The sequence below is a fragment of the Bos taurus genome, chromosome 8 (assembly GCF_002263795.3).
Source record: "Bos taurus isolate L1 Dominette 01449 registration number 42190680 breed Hereford chromosome 8, ARS-UCD2.0, whole genome shotgun sequence".
NCBI classification, from domain to species: Eukaryota; Metazoa; Chordata; class Mammalia; order Artiodactyla; family Bovidae; genus Bos; species Bos taurus.
Genome location: NC_037335.1, coordinates 103,675,069 through 103,691,008, shown reverse-complemented (window position 1 = coordinate 103,691,008; position 15,940 = coordinate 103,675,069). Strand labels below are relative to the sequence as shown.

At 52.2% G+C, this 15,940-nt stretch overlaps 1 protein-coding gene across 2 annotated transcripts in view; it reads left to right on the top strand.

Annotated features, from left to right (window-relative positions):
* Positions 1-15,940, top strand: part of WHRN (whirlin) — a 91,991-nt gene that overhangs the window by 21,987 nt on the left and 54,064 nt on the right. For both annotated transcript variants that reach the window (XM_003586440.6, XM_005210575.5), the window contains exons 2-3: positions 5,355-5,573; positions 13,372-13,497. In XM_003586440.6, the coding sequence (XP_003586488.1) occupies positions 5,355-5,573; positions 13,372-13,497 (345 nt within the window). The remainder of the gene's footprint in view (positions 1-5,354; positions 5,574-13,371; positions 13,498-15,940) is intronic.

Here is a 15,940-nt window from a genome sequence, read left to right as displayed (position 1 = left end):
CTTTGAAGGTCCCTGCTGCTGTGATAATGCCGAGTTGGGGTGCATATCCTGCCACACCTGAGATGCTCCATCTGCCCTTCTGGTGTTTTCTTAAACCCTTTTGGTCCCTCCCAACTGATGTGGAACCTCAGAGCCCCGAGATTCAAGATCTGGTTCAAGGACCTGGTAGCAGCGTCATTTCTCCTAAATATAGCAATAAACCAGAGGACATTCAAATTTAACTTGGGGCAGGACCTTAGCAATCAGAGATTCCCTTCTGCTCATTGCTGCTGCTAAGTCACTTTGGTCGTGCCTGACTCTTTGTGACCGCATGGACTGTAGCCCGCCCGGCTCCTCTGTCCATGGGATTCTCCAGGTAAGAATACTGGAGTGGGTTGCCATGCCCTCCTCCAGGGGATCTTCCTTACCCAGGATGGAACCCGCGTCTCTTCTGTTTCCTGCATTGGCAGGTGGTTTCTTTACCAATAGCGCCACCTAGGAACCTGCTCATTGCCAGCTGGCAAAACTGAGGCCAGCAAGAGGAGGGCATAGCCCTCGACCACGCAGCAGAACACAATGGAGATATGCCTGAGTGTCTGTTTCACAACCAGAGTCCTTTCTAGTTTGCCTTGCTGTATAAGGCTGCTTGCTACTGAGGCATGCCAGTGAGAGAAGCCACCAGTTCTGGGCACCTAACCGGGAACGAGAACCACATTATCCTCCAGATGGCCTGAGCCTCAGGGATCAAGGTGGCAATGGTGAGTGTGTGAGGTAGGCAGGTGGAAGGGCTTTCGGGGCAAGAAAGCGCCAGCCAGCTCTCTTTATGAATTAATCCTTCCATTCAGTCAGTTCATTTGCTCAGTTGTGTCCAACTCTTTGTGACCCCATGGACTGCAGCATGCCAGGCTTCCCTGTCCTTCACCAGCTCCCGGAGTTTGCTCAGACTCATGTCCATCAAATCAGTGATGCCATCCAACCATCTCATCCTCTGTTGTCCCCTTCGCCTCCTGCCAGGGACACCTTTTAAAAATAAGCAAATGGTTGTTTTAAAAAAAAAAAAAAAAGAGAGAGAGAGAGAGATAAGACAGCCAGGAAAAAGCAGAAACTGCACTCCTAGACCTTCCCCTCCTCCCGCCTTCCCTGCATAACACACACAGTTTGGTCAAAGCGCCATGGATGGAGCCCTCCTCACTGCATTCTAATGGCCCCGGCACCAGGACCGTGTTCGCAGAGCCTGTTTAGGTGTGGAAAGTGCTGTCTCAGGAGTCCTGTTTTTCTGCAGTTTTCCCAGAAAAATAAAGCAGCAGTGGATGATGATATTCAAGCTCTCCAAGACCCAGTGAAAGCCCACATGTACCCCCTGCCCCTAAAGAGCCAACATCAGAGGTTCTGGAATGGTCCAGGCTGGAGTGGCCTTCAGATTTTCTGGCCCCACAGGCTGGTGACGGGGAGACCGAGGTGCACAGGGGAAGCCGCTTGCCCAGGGCTGGCTTCCTGTGTCCGGGCTGTACTTCTGTGTCCCTTCCCTTCTCGGGTTGCCAGGGTCCCTTTCTGCAGCACGCTGGGGGCTGGCGGTGCATGGGAGACTCAGTGACCTGCCAGGCCCTCTCCGGTGCCAGCCTTCCCTCTTGTTCTCATCAAAGGCATTAACCTCCTCTCCATTCTCAAGGTTGCTGCTCGCCTATTTATAGAACTGACCAAGAAAATGCCACTATTGCCAGTGATACAGAATACAAATCGTGCACTGTGCGTTGATTTTCATTCTCTCAGACACCTTCTTTTTTTTCCACTCCTTGGATAATGCTTTTCTACACCTGGTTTGCCTTCTCAATGCGGAGTCACTGCTAGGAGAGGGGAGTGGGCTCCGCCACGTGCTGACCCCCCACTGTGTGCAGACGCCCACCCTCTATGTGTTCCGTTTTACCCACAGGATTCTGAGAGGTGGGCATTGTCCGCGCCTCTCCCCCACCAACTTGTGCTGCTTTAAGAGCAGAAGCAGCCGGCCTCAGTGACCCCGGACTCACAAGTGACACAGACGACTTAAATCCAGTTCTGCCCAGATCCACAAGGTCCCGTTCTTTCCACTTGCCTTCCCCTGTCCCAAATTCCAGCGCAGCCTTCCAGATCCGACGAGGAAGGTGGCTGCGGGGTGATGCCTGTGCGTGTTATGGTTCATTTGGAGGCCAAAAATCTGCTTTTTCACCCAGTCAGGGCAAACAGGTTTTTCTGAGGACCTACTCTGGGCCTGGGCTTCCCCAGTGGCTCTGCAGGTAAAGAATCCACCTGCAACATGGGAGTCACAGGAGATTTGAGTTCGATCCCTGGGTCAGGAGGATCCCTTGGAGGAGGACATGCAACCCACTCCAGTATTCTTGCCTGGAGAATCCCATGGACAGGGGAGCCTGGGGGGCTACAGTTCACAGAGTCACAAAGAGTCAGACACGGCTGAAGCGGCTTCGCGGGCAGGCACGCACTCTGGGCCCAGCGAAGCCTTGTCTCTCTTCAGGCCGCAGGTGCCCTGAAGATATGCTCACATTTCTCTCTCCAGGCCCGGCACACAGTAGGCTCTTGGCCAGCCCTTGTGGAATGAGTGAGGGCTCAGACTCACCGTCTGTCCCAGGGAGGAAGCAGAGAAGAGGCAAGCCCATCGAAGCAGCATCAGAGCTTCAGCAACGCCTTCATGGAGGAGGGAGCCAGAGGCGGGGCAGAGGGGTTAGGAAGACCCCTCAAAGGCCACAGTGGCTTCTGCGGATGCTGTGCACTAAATTCCAGCAACAGCTTACTTGGTTTCAGGCTTCCTCCATCCTGCATCTTAAACTTCACAGAAATTTTATTTTCCCAATTGTGCTGTCAGGGGAGTCCCGGGGAATGGGAAAAGAACACTGTAAATCTTTCTTTGCTCATCTTCTCAGAAATGTTTTTTACAAGCAGAATTTTGGAGAGCTGCCATCTGCTCGTTATCGCACTGCCCTGGGACTGGCATTTAATTGTGGGATCGAGGGGCCCTCCCAGCCCGACCTTCCTCCTCTGGAAGAGGTTCAGGTGTCAGAGTGTCCAGGCCTGTGGTCCAGTGTCCTTGTCCGGAAACTCTACCCAAGTAGGGCTCTCCACTGTCTCTGAAAGCCACGCCCTTGACCCCTTTTGTCCATGGAGAGAACTGGGGGTCAGTATTACACAGTGCTCTGCAGGTTCAGAGAGTTAAGTGCCACCCTCCCCTTTTATGCATATTGCTATTTTCTGATATTGAAAGCACTACACCTTCCTTCTGGAACATTTGGAAAATATAGAGAAACAGGAAGAACAAAATAATAACCACCCATAATCCTGCCCCCCAGAGAGAAGGACTGCTGGCATCTTGGCACATTACTCCTCGGTTTCAATTTTTTTTCCCTGTGTAATTTTTCTCTTAACTGAGATCACACTGTGAGACAGGATTTATATCCTCTGACCCCACTTAACATTAAAATCTATCACATTAAAATGCTTTGTAATGATTGTAAGATCTATCACATTAAAATGCTTTGTAATGATTGTAAATGTGATTTTAATACACATGAGCTTACCCATGTGTAGGTACTGTCACTGATACAAAATCCCAGGTTCTGGGGTGTGTTTGCTTGTTAATCCCAGTGCTGAGTGACCACCTCCCAGAATAAAGTGCTTCATGTCAGTAGAGGTGCATCATGGGAAAGCAGTATGGCTGCTCCCAGGGGCAGAGTTTGGGTTCACCTCTCCCTGTGGTCCTTCCATCCCCGGACTAGAAAGTGTCAAGTCAAGGTGGTACCTACACTCAACATTAGTTGCTGTGGGAAAGAAATCCGTTACTAGCTGTGTGGGCAGGTCATTTCTCCTCCTTTACTTCAACTGAGTCATGGAATCCCTCCTCACCAAGATTGGATTCCATAAGGATTTCAGGAGATAAAGCACGTCAGGTACACAGCAGAATGTCTCACACATACAGGCCTTTTATCATTGTTAAGCTACCATTGTTGCTGTTGTTCCATTACTAAGTCATGTGTGACTCTGCAGCTCCATGGACTGTAGCACACCAGGCTTCCCTGTCCTTCACTATCTCCCTGAGCTTGCTCAAACTCATGTCCATTGTGTCAATGATGCCATCCAACCATCTCATCCTCTATTGCCCCCTTCTCCTCTTGCCCTCAATCTTTCCCAGCATCAGGGTCTTTTCCAGTGAATCAACTCTTCACATCAGGTGGCCAAAGTATTGGAGCTTCAGCTTCAGCATCAGTCCTAATGAACATTCAGGGTTGATTTCCTTTAGGGTTGACTGGTTTGATCTCTTTGGTGTCCAAGGGACTCTCAAGCGTCTTCTTCCACATGACAGTTTGAAAGCATCAATTCTTCGGCGCTCAGCCTTCTTTATGGTCCAACTCTTACATCCAAACATGACTACTGGGAAAACCGTAACTCTTGACTATATGCACCTTTGTTAGCAAAGTGATGTCTCTGCTTTTGAACACTCTGTCTAGGTTTGTCATAGCTTTTCTTCCAAGGAGCAAGTGTCTTTTAATTTCATGGCTGCAATTACCATCCACAGTGATTTTGGAGCCCAAGAAAATAAAATCTGCCACTGTTTCCATTTTTTCCCCTTCTATTTGCCATAAAGTGATGGCCATTATTATCAGTATTTTTATCTCTTAACTCTCTATTGGGGTCGTCGAGATCTTCCCTAGTTTCCGTGAGGGCTCGTGGGTTCAGCATATGGCTGTGCTAGTGGCTAAGATTTGTTACAGAGAAAGGGTACACAGCACAGTGAGCGTGGAGAACAGCACACGGGGCTGGACGGCAGGAGACCAGGCGTGGCTCCTGAGTCCTCTCCCTGTGCAGTCACACAGGGTGCGCTTGATTCCGCCGGCACTGAGTCGTGTTGATGTGTGAAATGCCTTCCAGGCACGCTCTACAGACTCACACCAGGGGGCTTTGATCTGGGGGCTGGTCCTGTAGGCGCCTCTGCCTGTACCCACCTTCCAGACCACTACGTTGTTTGCACAAATAGTCCCGGCACGGTGAGCCTCCCATATCAAGTAAGGAATGGGGGGAACATTCAGAGTCCATGTTCCCAGAGGGCAGCCCAGCAGGCCTTTCTAAGGATGCAGTTGTAGGCCTGTTCCATCGACTCTTCAGCAAAGATTTGCTGAGAGGTCCTATTTCTTGTGTTTGGACCACTTCAAGGTGAGGGATGGGGTGGGGTGGGACAGATGTCCTCATTTCCCTAAGACAAAACTGAGGGCTGGGAAAGGGAAGAGATGTAGGGGCTGGCTGCCTCCTCTGTGTGCAGGGTCCTAAGAGGAAGCAAGTTTTGGACAATCTCTCACCATCCCCTTTCCTGCTAACAGGTGTCTCTCTCTCTCTAGGCTCTCAAGGGCTCCAAGAAGCTGGTGCTGTCGGTGTACTCAGCGGGGCGCATCCCCGGTGGCTACGTCACCAACCACATCTACACCTGGGTGGACCCCCAGGGCCGCAGCATCTCCCCACCTTCAGGCCTGCCCCAGCCCCACGGCAGCGCCCTGCGGCAGCATGAGGGTGACCGGAGGAGCACCCTACACCTCCTGCAAGGCGGGGATGAGAAAAAGGTGAGCCTCCTGGCCTTGGCCTCGCAGGGCCTCCTGGAGATGGAGGGCTGGTGGGAGTCGGGGTAGGGGAGCTGGCCACTGAGATGCCATTCTCCTTGCCAAACCCAGAACAGGGAAACTTCTTAGAGCCTGGAAGAAAGGCCTTGGTTTTGTAGGGGCTCTGGTCTTCATCTCCCTCAATTCCCGTGTTGTTATTTGTTCAGTTGCTCAGTCATGTCCAGCTCTTTGTGACTCCATGGACTGCATCACGCCAGGTTTCCCCTGTCCTTCACCATCTCCCGGAGTTTGCTCAAATTCATGTCCTTTGAGTCAGTGATGCCATCCCACTATCTCATCCTCTGTTGTCCCCTTCTCCTCCTGCCTTCAATCTTTCCCAGCATCAGGGTCTTTTCTAATGAGTCAGCTGTTCGCATCAAGTGGCCAAAGTATTGGAGTTTCAGCTTCAGCATCAGTCCTTCCAATGTATATTCAGGGTTGATTTCCTTTAGGGTTGACTGGTTTGATCTCCTTGCAGTCCAAGGGACTCTCAAGAGTCCCGAACCACAATTAGAAAGCATCAGTTCTCCATGGCAGAGTATAGGGGACCCTCTAGGCTTGGGGGGCAGCTCTGTTCTCCCTCTGCTGTCTTCTGTGATATTTTGCCCCTTATGGTTGAAGCCTAGTCTTCATGTAGCCCCGAGAGTGGACAGAGGAAGAGAAGATGCTCAGATGATTTACACTCGCGATGATTTAACTCCTCAGTGCCCCAGATCCAGGCGCATGGCCACATGCAGCTGCCAGGACTCCAAGCCTCACGGGGCACCTTTTGCAGTGTGGGTCTCGGGTTGTAAGGAACGGAAACTGGTCCTGGTCACCTTCCACAAAGTCAGAATTGACTGGCAGTGTGTGGGCAAGCCCAGAACTGAAGCTGAGGAACTCAAGATACAGCCCCCAGGAAGAAAGGGGTCCCCACGGTTTCTGTTCTCTGCATCCTTTCGCTCAAGATTCGTGTATCGGGAAGGGAGCACCTGATTGGCTGGCAGGGAGGTGCCTTTGATTGACAGAAACACCAGTACTGTGGCTGGTGGGGGATGGGTTGTAGCCCAAAGCACCATGGGATGCTGTAACCTGAAGAAGAGGGCAGGGGCCTCAATACCCCCTACAGAGCCTTCCTTCCCCAAGACTATGATTGTTTCTTTAATAAAATTGAGAAAGGACTGAGAGATGGTCCCCCCTGATATTTTAAGGTTAACTCGGGGTGCTGTTTGCCTTGCACCCTTTCGTTGCTCCTGGGACCAAGAAAGTCCTTCCTGTAAGCAGCTCTCTGACGTTTTAAGACCTTGACACAGCTTGGGGCTCTGAGCCAAGCGCCTTCCCTCTGGAGACTCTTTCTTAGCTCTCCTTTCCTGTCGATAAGACCATAACATTTATTTAATGTGTTTTGTGTTCTTTGCTCAAATATCAGTATGCTGGATCCAGCAGAGGTGGCGGGGTCTTCTGCCGGCAGAGAGGCAGCGGGGTAGCCAGTTCGTGTGCACCACCGGCACCTACCTGGGCTTCTTCAAGGGGGCCAGGGCTGGTTGGCGGCAGAAAGGGGCTCATGCCTGCCTCCCGCCAGGCGCTGCTGTTCTCTGGCCATCTCGAGAAAGCGGCACAGCCTGTGGCATTGAGTCGTTTTCAAGGCCAGCCTTCCAGGGCTGGGCAGAGAACTTGTATCTTTTTCTCAAGCCTTCCCTCTGGAGGGCATGATCTTAGGGTAGTAATTATGATCAGGGAAGAGCTCACCATGTGCTGGCTTTTGCTTACAGCATCTTCCCATATCCTTGTGGCTGCTCTGTGGGATAGGTGCCCTTAGCAACATTTTGGAGATGCAAAATCCAAGACTCAGGTGCCGCAGCAACTAGGATCCATTGAGTGAGTCAGCCCATGCTTAGTGAGCACCTATGGTATACCTGGTGCTGTCATGGGAGGTGGGAATGGAGAAATGGCCAGAAGACATGAAGCCCTGCTCTGGGGAAGCTACTGGTGAGTTTGGACGTCACAGGAGGAATGAGACGATGGTCCAGAAATGAGCATATTTGAACAAGATAATTAAGATGGTGAGGCTTGATGGAAGGAAATAAAATCAGGAAGGGTGATGGAGAGTGATGGGGAGGGAGCCCCTGCTTCAGATGAGGTGGGCTGGGAGGGTCTCCCTGAGGAGGTGACTTCTGAGCTGAGACCGAGAGGAAGATGGAGCTGCTGTGTATCATTCTGAGCGTTGAAAATACCAGGCAGCTAGGACACCATGTGCAAAGGCCCTGAAGTGGGAATAAATGTGGCATCTTCAAGGCTTAGAGAAAAGGACCCTGGCACTGGAATTGAGTGGGTGGGAAGGTTGGGAGGATGTAAGGTGCCCTGTGGGTGTCTTGGAGTAACTTATATAGGAATGTAGAAGGCAGAAGGGCTTCCCAGGTGGCGCTAGTGGCCAGTGCAGTAGATGTAAGTGTCACGGGTTTGATCCTTGTGTCAGGAAGATCCCCTGGAGGAGGAAATGGCAATCTACTCCAGCATTCTTGTCGAGAGAAGAGGAGCCTGGCAGACTATAGTCCATAGGGTTGCAAAGAGTCGAACACAACTGAAGTGACTGAGCATGCACGAACGCGAGTGTGCAGAAGGCAGAAGCTGAGACAGTCAGGCTCCAGAGGGAACACAGATAGTCCGGGAGGCAGGAAGTGCCCTGACCCACACGAGAGAAGCTTCTCCATCGTCCCCTTCCTCCTCCTGCTGATACAGTCTGTAGCCCCTGTTTTGCCACTGAGGACGGGCATAGGGGAAATGTCTCCGGAGCCCTCACTTTTGGCTCCTTGGCCCGATTCTCTTCTCTCCAGCCGCCTGGTCTCATCCGGTATTCCAAATAGCCACCCCAGACTCTGGACTTCCCGTGCCAAACTTCAAAAAGCCTAACCTCAACCCTCGTGGGGACACACCTTCTAGGCAAATGAGTTCTCAAGGCAAAAGTGATGTAAAAATCCCCGGTAGTGATACTGTCCTTGAAAGCCGCTCCACTGTCCCAAGCTAGTTCTGATTTTGCAGCCCTTGCTAGTAAGGCTCTTCTCTACACTGGAGTGTGAGAACCATCCCAGAGGCTGCAGGACGGAACAGAAGGGAGGAACACAGGTAACTCCTGCGAGAATCAGGCCTGTCTGCTCCCAAGTCACGGTCACATGCTCAGAGGTGAATAGGGTGCAGAGTTGTTCCTCATTCCAGCTTCCCATTCTGCGCTGGCCTGTAGTCTCTATGGTACAGATGTGGTCTCCGTATAAAAAACCTAGGACAGATCTGCTGTGGGGGTTAGACGGGATCTCGTCAGCATGACAGGAAGAGTAAGACACTGGATCCAGACTGCCTGGCTTCAAATCCTCACCCCACCACTTGCCAGCTGTGTGACCTTGGAGAAGTTACATAACCCCTCTGAGCCTCAACCTCCTCTTCTATAAAATGGAGACAAGGGTAGGGCCTCCTCCCCAGCACTGGTGCTGTGCTTTGGTGCACTCACAGGGCCTGAATCAGGGCCTGGCACAGTGCACATGCTTCAGTTCAGTTCAGTTCAGTCACTCAATCGTATTTGACTCTTTGCAACCCCATGAACCAGAGCACACCAGGCCTCCCTGTCCATCACCAACTCCCGGAGTCCACTCAAACCCATGACCATCAAGTTGGTGATGCCATCCAACCACCTCATCCTCTGTTGCCCCCTTCTCCTCCTGCCCTCAATCTTCCCCAGCATCAGGGTCTTTTCAAATGAGTCAGCTCTTCGCATGAGGTGGCCAAAGTATTGGAGTTTCAGCTTCAACATCAGTCCTTCCAATGAACACCCAGGACTGATCTCCTCTAGGATGGACTGGTTAGATCGCCTTGCAGTCCAAGGGACTCTCAAGAGTCTTCTCCAACACTATAGTTCAAAAGCATCAATTCTTCAGTGCTCAGCTTTCTTCACAGTCCAACTCTCACATCCATACATGACCACTGGAAAAACCATAGCCTTGACTAGTCAGAAGTATTAATTGCATGAGTGACTGTTTTAAAATGCAGGACTCAAATGTCCCCTACTGCCCACCCCTGACCAGGGTCACTGAGCAAGTGGGCAAGTCTCAGTGGCTTCTCAGAGCCACGGGCCCAATCTGGGCTAAGCAGGCAGATCCTCTGAAGCAGCAGCTGTTCCCTCCCCCAAGCTCATCCCTTCAGTAACTGCAGAGACAAGGTGGGACCTGCCCCTTTGGTTTAGGCTGGGAACCAGCTGGGTATGGAAGGTGAGGAGGGTTTGGAACTGGGTCTGAAGTCCGTATAAGGAAATCCTACAGTGCTCCTCCTGTGTTTCTCCTTTATCATCACATTCAGGGTGCTCTGACACCAGATGTGTGCAGGTTTTCTCCACCAAGTAATTCTCTGGAACACCAGCTGGGTGTCTTATAATTTAACTCAATTCTGACACGCTCTTCCTGGAGACAGTGTCCAGTCGCACAGGTTAAAGACTCAGTCCAATGGACACCTCCCCCACTGCCACACTCCAGATGCCAGTTTCAAGTTTAGCTTATCACCTGTGCTTCTGACCAATTGGCATAACTCAGAGGTTCCCATGACCCTGTCTCAGCTTGATTAATTTGCTAAAATGACTCATGGGACTCAGGTAGATAGTTTACTTACTGTTTACCAGTTTATCATAAAGGACATGATAAAGGATAGATGAACATCCAGACGGAAGGGGTGCGTAGGGCAGGGTGTGTAGGAGGGTTTCGGAGCTTCCACACCCCTTCCGGATGTACCACACTCCCCATACCTCCACCTGTCCACTGAGCCGGAAGCTCTCTGAACCCCATACAATTGGGATTTTTATGGAGCCTTCATCATATAGGCATGACCAGTTATTAACTCCATTTCTAGCGCTTCTTCCGTCTCTGGAGAGTGGGGAAGGTGGAGTTTCCAGCAGGTCATTGAAGCAGATGGGGGTGGTGTTGAAAATTCCAAGCTTCTGATCATGGCTGGGTCTTTCTGGTGACCAGATGCCTTCCAGGCACCCAGAGTCGCCTTATGAGAACAAAAGATGCCCCTAGTGGTCTTATCACTTAGGAATCTACAAAGTTTCCGGAGCTTATTGCCAGGAAGGAGGACAAAGACAAAAATATGTATTTCTTAGTATAAATCACAGTATCACCCCTGGTTTCAGAATTCCCGGACTGTGTGACCTTGGGTGAGTCACCTGACCTTGGGTGTGTCACTTAAGCTTCCCTAGCCGTGATTTGGGGGTGATCACAGGAGCCACACGGGGCTGTTTCAAGAATCAATAAATCGTGTGCACAGAGGATGGTGCCTGGGACACAGTAATTCATGGCAGCAACAACCATCATTTATCCATCACTGCCTACGTGCTAGGTACCTTTCATATCTTTTTTTTGCCCCCAAATATTTATGGACGTCATCTCCTGGGGCTGTTCACATTGCTTCCTTGGGGTTCTAAGCGGGGGCTGGAAGAAGGATGGCAGTGCCTGCCCCAGCTAGGCTGTGTGGCTCTCATTTCACTGATGGGGAAACTGAAGATCAGAAAAGCATTGGGCCTTGCCCCAGAGTTGCCCAGGAGTAAAGGGCAGAAGCAGGATGTGAACTCAGTCCTCTGGGAGGCAATGCGGCAAGCTGGTTAAACAGCTGGGCTCTGCCAGCTGCCAGCTCTGTGATCTTGGCCAGGCCATTTCACGTCTCCAGCCTCAGTTTCCTTATCTGGAAACTGGGGATAATAAGAGAAACCACAGAAGAGGAAAGAGAACTAAAGGGGGTAAGGCATGTGAAGTGTTGAGTAGGGATTTAGGAAAGATGCAGTACATTCAGTAACCAATTGCTTTAATGAGTTATTATTTTTATATTCTTATTATTAGCCTGAATGGTCTTCTTTTCACTGTGCCAGGATGCCTCTCACATAGTGAGTGCCCTTTCCCTTAGATGAGTTTTGTTTCCTGCCAAGTGCTGGTGGAGTTGCCAGCAGGTGATTGAAGCAGATACCCTGCTGTGGGTAGGTCTGTTATTATAGTCCTGTGATGAAGACTCCATTTTATTCCCATGTAAAGGATTTACGGGGAAGTGACCGGCAAGCCGTGGGGCTTGTTTCATCTTTAGTATTTGAAGGGGACACAGCCATCTGTGTGCTCCCAGGTTCCTTTCTGCTCTCTCCCCCGACAATCTTCGTGGTCAGTTTGGACTTGAGTCTGTCTTCTCCAGGACCTCCCCCTGACCGGTAGGGGACTGGCTACGTGACCCTGGGCAAGTTACTTCCCCCCTGATCTCCAGAGGGGAGGACTGAAGAATGAAGTGAGATAATAGATGTAAGGGGCGCCTGATGGGTGCAGAGCCCCTGATAACTGTCGGGTGAATGACTTTTCAGAAAGAGATAGCTAGTTGAATGGCTTCCTAACTGACTCCATGACATTTGCCCTCCCCAATGCCTGCTGCAACCTCCGCCTCCCCATCTCCTGTGAGCGGTCACACTGTGCTCTGTTTGGGTCCCTTACATGCCACTGGGTCTTAACTTGTTTCGGGGTGTTTTCTGCCCTTTTTTGGGGTAAGTTTTCAGCTGTTCTGCTTCTCCGGTGGCTCAGACAGTAAAGAATCTGCCTGCAATGAGGGAGACCTCGGTTCTATCCCTGGGTCAGGAAGATCCCCTGGAGAAGGGAATAGCAACCCACTCCAGTATTCCTGCCTGGAGCATCCCATGGACAGCGGAGCCTGGCAGGCTACAGTCCATGGGGTTGCAAAGAGTCGGACATGACTGAGCAACTAGCACTTTCAACTGTTTGGCGACTTCTTTTTGTAATTGGCCAAGCACACCAGTCTCCCTCATGGATACTGAGGCTTCTGCGCTAGCCTCTTGACAAACCCCCCTCAGCCTCCCCCACCACCTGCAGCGCTTCCTGCTCCAGCCACCATGCCTCCCTTCTCCAGTTCTTCGTGAAGGATGTCACTTCTCCAGAAAGCTCCCCCCATCCAACCCCCATCTCCAGGCAGGGCCATTGCTCCTTCTCTGCACCCACATGGCCCCCATGTCACCCCATCCGGCTCTGATCACGCGGCACCCTGAAGGTTTGTTTGCTGGTCTCTCTGCCCCTCAGGACTCGGCGCCCTTGGGGGCAGACCTGTGTCTGGGTCATCTCCACATCCCTGGCCTGGCACTGGGTCTGCACTCGGTGGGCACTCCCCGTGTTTGTGAGATGAAGGGCTGCTGAAATGACACTGCCGTGGCCTGGGAGGACGGGTGGCAGAGCAGGATACCCCCAGGGAGGCAGGAGACCAGGCCCCTGGGAGGCGGGGGACGCTGCGGGTGGCCTGCCTGGTGGTGGGCCCTGATCCTGGACTCAGCCTGGATCCTCAGATCAGAGGACGGGAGGTGGGGGAGCTGGGTGGAGGCCTTGGGCCTGACAGGTACTCCTTGACTGAAGGGTGTGAAGTCAAGGGCGGCCAGTGCGGGCTGAGAGAGTCCGGGCCCCCGTGATGTGAGGGAAACATGAAAACCTGGGGTGTCAATACCAGGGGGTCCCTAGAGGTCGCTTCCTCGGGGCCTTCCCTTTACTTCACTTGTGCCTGTGACCCAGGAAGGGAGAGGGACTTCCCCGCATCACTCAGTGAGTCGGGGGCAGAGCTGGGGCAGAAACCAGAATGTTCCAGGACACCTTGCAAGCCCGAGTAGGTGTGCCCTTCAGAGTACGGGAGGGGGCCCTTCAAGCGGCCGCCCCCTGCACCCCGAAGTTCCCGGTGCCCTCCAGGCCCTCCAATACTGTCTCCTCTCCCCCTGCAGGTGAACCTGGTGCTGGGGGACGGCCGGTCCCTGGGCCTCACCATCCGCGGGGGAGCGGAGTACGGCCTGGGCATTTACGTCACCGGCGTGGACCCAGGCTCCGAAGCAGAGAGCAGCGGGCTCAAGGTGAGAGACCCCTGACTCCAGGGAGAGGGATGGGGCGCTGGGCTGCAGGCCTGGGAGAGAGGGAGGGAAGGTTCCTATGTGTGGAACTCTGGGCCGCTGATTGCAATGGGATGTCCAGCAGAGCAGTCAGCACCCCGCCTCAAGGACCTGTCCCAGCCGGGAGCCCTCCCCTGGCTCCACGACTCTCCTTCACAGCTCACAGCTCAGAACACCTCACCCCCCCACTCCCAGGCCTGGAGTTCTCCTAGTCATCCTCCCACAGGGCACCCTCCCACACGCTGAGGGCAGCGGGCCAGCCTGAGCTCTTTGAGGCTGCTGTTTTATAAACACCGGCGATGGCCCTGATTTTGGGGTTTATTGTGACACCTGGAGAGGGAAGAGGAGAGGCAGCTGTGGGCTGGGATGGGGTCGCATTGGGCAGCTTCAGGGCTGGCATTCGATCCAGGGCAACCAGCAGTTAGCGCTCATCTTGAAGAGGGCCAGCTGCGTGCCCGGGATTTGTCCTTAATGTCACACATATCATCTCTCTGAACATTATCCTGCCTTGTGGTGTGAGATGTTCTTACCCCCATTGTCCAGTTGGGGAAACTGAGGCTGTAGAGGTTAAACAGACTTGTCCAAGGTCATGCAGCCGATGGCGAGCAGAGCAGGGTTTGAGCCCAGCAGCCTTAGCTCCAAAGCCCATGGGCTTAACCGTTACACTGTATCCCCCAGTGAGGAGGGCCAGGAACTGCCCCAGGGCTTTGGGGAGGTACAGTGGGTGAGGCGGAGACTGTGTTACACTGGACCCCAGACACAGATTCCTTAGATAAGTAGCAGCATGCTTTGTGGCTAAATCCTATGGCCAAAGGTGCTGTGGCGGCACTGACCCTGGGTACAGGTGGCATTTGAGCCAAGTCCGGTGGACGAGAGGATAAGGGTGAAGGGGCTGGGCTGCAGGGCTTTCTGGCTGAAGGAGCCATGTGGTTTGACCAGGTGTGACCCGATGGGCCACTAGCCACGTGTGAGGCTGGGGAAGAAGGCAGGAGATGAGCTTGCGTCTTCGTAACAAAGGGCCTGAGTGCTCTACTGACCCGGGGAAGCTGGTTCTCCATGTGGATGAGAAGAAGGGTCACGGCGGGTCAGAGTGGGGGTCAGGAGGCTGCCCGCACCTCCTCCTCCGTGACGTGGCTCAGGGGGATCCCCCTAGGAAACACAACACGATGAGGCAAGCTCTGGGTCTGGAGGCCGGATCCCAGCGTTGCTGCTTTTGTTATCGAAGCCTTGTGACCTTGGAGAATCCCTCCACCTCACTGTTCCCCTTCCCCTTCCTAGATAATGATAATATACAGCATCTCTTTCTCAGAAGAAAATGAAGAATACACTCGATGGCATTAATGATAAAGGTTAAAATTATTGTGTGTCTGTGTTACAGACTGAATGTGTTCCTCCCAAATTCATACCTTGAAACTCTTAACTCCCAAAGTGATGATACTAGGAGGTGAGGTCTTTGGAAGGTGATTAGGTTATAAAGGTGTAGCCCCATGAATGGATTTAGAGTAGCATTGACATACATATGCTGCTGCTGCTAAGTCACTTCAGTCGTGTCCGACTCTGTGCAACCCCATAGACGGCAGCCCACCAGGCTCCCCCGTCCCTGGGATTCTCCAGGCAAGAACACTGGAGTGGGTTGCCATTTCCTTCTCATACCTAAAAAGCAGAGACATTACTTTGTTGACAAAGGTCCATCTTGTCAAAGCTATGGTTTTTCGAGTAGTCATGTATGGATGTGAGAGTTGGACCATAAAGAAAGCTGAGCACCGAAGAATTGATGCCTTTGAACTGTGGTGTTGGAGAAGACTAAACTGAACTGATGTGTAAAACAGATAGCTAGTGGGAAGCTGCTGTATAGCACAGGAAACAGCGTGGTGCTTTGTGATGACCTAGAGGGGTGGGAAGCAGGTGGGTGGGAGGGAGGTTCAAGAGGGAGGGATATATGTATACATATAGTTGATTCATGCTGTTGTACAACAGAAACTAACACAATATTAACAAAGCAATTATTTGTTGTTGTTGTTCAGTTGCTAAGTCGTGTCTGACTCTTCGTGACCCCGTGGTCTGCAGCACGCCAGGCTTCCCTGTCCTTCACTATCTCCCAGAGTTTGCTCAAACTCATGTCCATTGAGTCAGTAATGCCTGCCAACCATCTCACCCTCTGTCACCCCCTTCTTCTCCTGCCCTCAGTCTTTCCCAGCATCAGTGTCTTTTCCAGTGAGTCAGCTCTTCACATCAGGTGGCCAAAGTATTGGAGCTTCAGCTTCAGCATCAGTCCTTCCAATGAGTATTCAGGACTGATTTCCTTTAGGATTGACTGGTTTGATCTCCTTGCAGTCCAGGGGACTCTCAAGAGTCTTCTCTAGCACCACAGTTTGAAAGCACCAATTCTTCAGCACTCAGCCTTCTT